Source organism: Cucurbita moschata, unplaced genomic scaffold, assembly GCF_002738365.1.
Source record: "Cucurbita moschata cultivar Rifu unplaced genomic scaffold, Cmos_1.0 Cmo_Scf00010, whole genome shotgun sequence".
In the NCBI taxonomy this organism is placed as follows: Eukaryota; Viridiplantae; Streptophyta; class Magnoliopsida; order Cucurbitales; family Cucurbitaceae; genus Cucurbita; species Cucurbita moschata.
In genome coordinates this window covers 1,096,752-1,102,166 of record NW_019268526.1, presented here as the reverse complement: position 1 = coordinate 1,102,166, position 5,415 = coordinate 1,096,752, and the positions used below count along the sequence as shown (strand labels likewise).

At 42.7% G+C, this 5,415-nt stretch overlaps 1 protein-coding gene across 1 annotated transcript; it reads left to right on the top strand.

Moving 5' to 3' along the window:
* The first annotated feature begins 4,188 nt into the window (after positions 1-4,188).
* LOC111448206 (S-norcoclaurine synthase 1-like) lies at positions 4,189-5,415 on the top strand. Its single transcript, XM_023087672.1, has 2 exons — positions 4,189-4,372; positions 5,049-5,415. Exons 1-2 carry the CDS (start codon positions 4,189-4,191, stop codon positions 5,345-5,347), a joined length of 483 nt encoding a protein of 160 aa, XP_022943440.1. The 3' UTR covers positions 5,348-5,415.

Sequence of the window (5,415 nt, the reverse complement as noted above, 5' to 3'; positions counted from 1 at the left end):
CCTACTCTTCAAAAACTACATAAGGAGGAGATGGTGTACGGTTTGCCTGCAATCGAGGGTGTGAATAGGCTGTGCGACAGGTGTCTCATCGGTAAGCAGAAGCGCACCCATTTTCTGTCTCAGGCATCCTACCGCACCGGTGAGCCATTGGAGCTCGTACACAACAATCTCTTCCTCCTGTTGGTCGATGACAAGAGCCGCTTCATGTGGCTGATCCTGCTGCAAGCGAAGAGTGAGGCGGCGGAGGCGATTAAGCACATTTAAGCGCACGTGGAGACCGAATGCGGGAAGAAGATGCGAGGGATGCGCACGGATCGAGGTGGAGAATTCACCTCGACGAGCTTTGATAAGTACTGCAACGAGCTCGGTGTGCAGCAACACCTAAGGACGCCCTACTCCTCAGTAGAATGGGGTGGTGGAGCCGGAACTAGACCATCGTTGGGATGACAAGATCACCACTGATGACTGTCGGGATGCCCGAGAGGTTCTGGGGAGAGGCGGTCATGACGGCCGTCTACCTCCTCAATCTGTTACCAACGCGAAACCTCGACGGAAGACACCACACGAGGTTTGTTACAACAAGAAGCTTGTGGTACATCATCTCTGAGTGTTCGGCTGCATCGCGTACATGAAGATCACGCGTCCCCACCTCGCCAAACTCAATCCTAGGGGTTTAAAGGTCATCTTCAATGACTACGAACCGAGGAGCAAGGTGTAACGGCTCTATGCTCCTGCAAGGGGGCGAGCTCACGTATGGCCTGACGTCGTCTTCGATGAGAACACCTTATGGCGGTGGAATGACGTGATGGAGGCAGACCAAAACCCAGAATAATTCACGGTAGAGTACCTCATCACCGAGCTGGAAGAAGGAGCGCAACACCATGCACTGTCACCACCACCAGCAACTACACCGGGCACGTCTACGCTAACACCGGCCTTAACTCTTTCTACGCCTCCTGAACTAGTAGAGTTCGCAACACCACGTACTATGGATTCGACGCTGGATGCTGATCACGATGATGGTCTGGTAGCCAGGTACCGGAAGATTGAAAACCTACTAGGAGAAGGTGAACCATCGGGACTGGCAGTACGCGAGCTTGAAGAAGAGGTGGCCGAACTGCATGCCATCAGTACAGATGAATCGAACTCTTTCGTCGAAGCAAAGAAGAACCCATGCTTGCTGAAGGAAATGCAGGAAGAGACGACGTCTATCACTGAGAACAAGACGTGGAGTCTAGAGAACATACCGCCAGGACACCGAGCCATGGGGCTCAAATGGGTGTTCAAGTTGAAGCGTAAGGTTCGTCTAGTGGCAAAGGGCTACATTCAGAAGAAAGAAGTGGACTTCGAAGAGATGTTCGCGTCAGTGGCAAGGTTGGAATCCGTTCGCTTGTTACTAGCGATCATGACACGTCACTCTTGGGAGGTCCACCATATGGACGTGAAGTCCACTTTCCTCAACGGAGAGCTGAAGAAGACCGTCTACGTCTGATAACCATCTGGCTTCATCAACAACGACAACTCCGATAAGGTAATGCGCTTAGACAAGGCGTTCTACGGGCTTCGGCAAGCACCACGAGTCTCAAACGCGAAGCTCGATAGTACCCTGTTGACGATTAAATTCAAGCACTGTGCCTCTGAAAATGACATGTACATGTGCGACCACGGCGAGCAGCAGTGGATCATGGTAGTGTACGTCGACGATCTCATAATCACTGCAAGCGACATGAAAGTTCTTAGAAGATTCAAGAGGAAGAATTCAACGACCTTGAAGATGAGCGATCTCGGTGCACTCAGCTACTACCTCAGCATCGAAGTGCAGCAGAGTACTGCCGGCATCACCATCTGTCAAAGTGCGTATGTGAAGAAGCTGCTGGACACAACTAGGCTGGCAGACAGTAACTCTACAAGGACACCAATGCAGGCTCGACTTCAGCTAAGGAAGGCCGGCACTAAGCCTGCGATCGACGCCACCAATTCCATTGAATACGTGAGTAGGTTTATGGAAGCACCAAGGGAGGAACATCTTGTGACTGTCAAGTGCATCCTGCGCTATGTGGTCGGAACCAGAGGCTGGGGTGTGAGATACTGTGCAGGGAGAGGAAGGAAGAAGCTTGAGCTGGTCGAATACAATGATAGTGACATGGCCAATGACGTTAATGATCGTAAGAGAACTAGCAGGATGATTTACTTTCTCTCAGGCGGTGCGATCTGCTGGCAATCAACTAAACAGAAAGTAGTTGCTCTGTCTTCTTGTGAAGCAGAGTACATCGCAGCTTAGACGACGGCCATACAAGGGGTCTGGCTTGCGCAACTGATCGAGGAGCTGATAGGAAGAGAAGGCGATCCACCAATGTTGTGCATGGACAAGTCTACGATCTCCTTGATCAAAAATCCAGTTTTGCATGACTGAAGCAAGCACATAGAGATCAGATTCCATTACATCTGGAAATGTGCAAATTTGGGGCTTATCAAGATTGACTTCATCTCAACAGAGGAACAGCTTGGAGACATCTTCACCAAGCCTCTGGCGCAGGTAAAATTTGAGGAACTTGACTCAAAGATCGAAGTTCAAACAATAAGGTAGATATACCACACGTTCTAGGAGGATATTGTTAGATAAAAGCCCTATGATTTTTCTTATTTAGTTTATTCTCAGGTCTTTACTTGATTTAGTTAGTTGAATTTTTGTGAGACAATTTGACGCATACACTTCAATTCGAGTAGCATAATTTTAGCTCGCCATTTGGGCCATTTAGAAGGGAGTGGCTGAAGTTTAGTTGGCCACTTAGGTCATTTTTAGAATATAGGTTTATTTTAAATACTGCAATGAAATGAGAAAGATCGCACATTGTTTTAGCAACAACAAAACCCAAGGCTTTCGTTCTTTTGCTCGTTCTGTTTTTTCTTCCAAACATTTCTTCTTGGTTTTCTTCTTCTTTCTTCTTGGTTTTCTTCTTCCAAAGATTTCTCTCTGCTCTCACCAGCGGCGAGTTACTCAGTCAAAAGACAGTAAGATGTTGGTTCTTTTTAAAACTTCAATCGATCCTTCGTATCTTCGAACAATTCTCTAGTCCTTTCGACTGCAAAATTTGATTTGTTCAGGCCTTAATTCGATAAGAACATAATCTCCTACTCGAAATTGGAGGCAACAACGTTTCCTGTCTGCCCACTTCTTCATGTCTATGGAAGCTTTCTCCAAATAAACTCGGGCTATATCTATTGTTTGCTTCCATTCTCTTGTGAATTTTTGGGTTTGAGGGTTCTTTCCTACATATGAATGATCAATAATATGGGGCAAGACTTGGTGTTGTCCACTTGCAATATCAAAGGGGATTTTTCCAGTAGATGAACTCATTTGGCAATTGAAACATAATTGAGTCACATCTAGCCGTTGTACCCAATTCTTCTGATGAGTGTCGACAAAGGGACGCAAGTATTCTTCGAGCAAGTAGTTGATTTGTTCTGTCTGTCCGTTCGTTAGTTTGGGGTGGTAGCTTGATGAGATATTTAAAGTCGTCCCCAGTAACGTGAATAACTCGGTCCATAATATTGATATGAATCTACTGTCTCTGTCACTGACGATGCTGTACGAAATGCCCCACAACTTCACAATGTGTTTGAAGAACAATTTAGCTGTTAACTCAGCCAAGTATACTTTGGGGGTGAGAACAAACGTGGTGTATTTCGAGTACCAGTTTATGACAACCAAGATGACTTATATTTGCCTACTTTCGAGAGGTGTGTTATGAAGTCTAGTGACACACTATCCCACGGTCTTATCGGCACTAGTAGGGGTTCAAGGAGTCCCGATACCTTGGCCTTCTCGACTTTATCCTATTGTCAGATGAGACGTCTTTGTATACTGCATTATGTCATCCCGCATGTTTGGATAAAAGTACCCTTTCTTGACCAAGATATCATTGATATATATATCAATGACAATGACATCAAATAAAAAAAAAAAACATTGGAAACATGGCGTTATGATTAAGAACAATAGTCTTAATTAAAAATTCCCTCTTAATTTTGTGTCTTCGTGTACAACAGGAATCTCCCATAAACCAACCAACAATATTCTTCTTCAGTTGCCTTTGTCCTTGCTCTTTATAGAACTCATTAGTCTTCTCGTTTCTTACCATCTTTCTATATCGTTATTCACATAACCCACACCTCTAAATTAAGAAAATGTTGGGTCAACTCTCTCATGAGGCTGTAATCCAGGCGCCAGCCACCGTGGCATGGCAGCTCTACGGAGGTCTTGAACTTGCACGACTTGTCGAAAACCGCCTCTCGAACCTTATCCAGAAAATTGAGGTGGTTGAAGGCGATGGAGGAGAAGGAACTGTTCTTAATCTCATTTTCCCACCGGGTAATAGTTTCTAATCATCTTCGTTTTTTTTTTTTTCGACTTTCAAATTTATACATATTTTTTTCATTCAGTATTTAATACAATGTTCGGTGATGTTTCTCTCCCTAACGAGTTCCTTTGTAAATTTTTTTTAAAAATAGTCTTATTGAAGACTTGCTACATTGATGTCTCAATTTTATGTGTCTCGAAGATGTTGATGATGTATATTTCTAAAACAAAATTATGAAAGAATTAATAATGAAATTCTTATAATAAATATCAGGTCTGTTTGTTTGTAGTTTGATGTCATTAATGATTTTGTTGTTTTATTTTTCATGGATTTCAGTGGATTAATTTTTATTGAAAAGGGTAATAAACTTAATTTTGATTGATTCTGAAAAAGGTTATAACTAATTTGATTTGAGTTATTAATTATTTTAGAATTAAATTTAATTTAAATACGATTAACAATCGCAATATATATAAACTAAAATTTAATTACAAAAATATATGAATTAAATCATAATAATACAGATACTAACTCGTTATAAATGTAAAAGTTGGAAGACTAAATACATGTACACGAGCGCTGACTTGATGTACCTTACTAACATGTAAGTTTGATATATAAGGTTAAACTAGAGCACGTCATGTGGAGAATGGATTTAGTAATATGAAAGTCTACGTATAAATGCAGGTTTAGGTGGTGCGCCAAGTTATAAGGAGAAATTCACAAAGATAGATAATGAGAATCGTATAAAAGAGACGGAGGTGGTGGAAGGAGGGTTCTTGGATATTGGGTTTACTCTCTATAGGGTTCGCTTGAAGATTGTTGAAAATGGTGATGATAGCTGCATTGTTGAATCCACCATTGAATATGAAATAAAGGAAGAGGCTGCTGCAAATGCCTCACTCGTTACCTTACAGCCTCTCATAGACATTGCTCAAGCAGCAAACGACCATCTACTTCACTACAAACAGCTTAAAGATGCATAGTTAATGAAGTCCATCATCATCTATAGCCTGTTTTCCCCCCAATATTTACCCCCAATAAATCATATAAG

Bases quoted from the DNA above. Each gene is read 5' to 3' on its own strand.
- LOC111448206 (XM_023087672.1), top strand. From the start codon at position 4,189: ATGTTGGGTCAACTCTCTCATGAGGCTGTAATCCAGGCGCCAGCCACC. The intron at 4,373-5,048 runs GTAATAGTTTCT...GTATAAATGCAG, and splicing joins TAATCTCATTTTCCCACCGG to GTTTAGGTGGTGCGCCAAGT.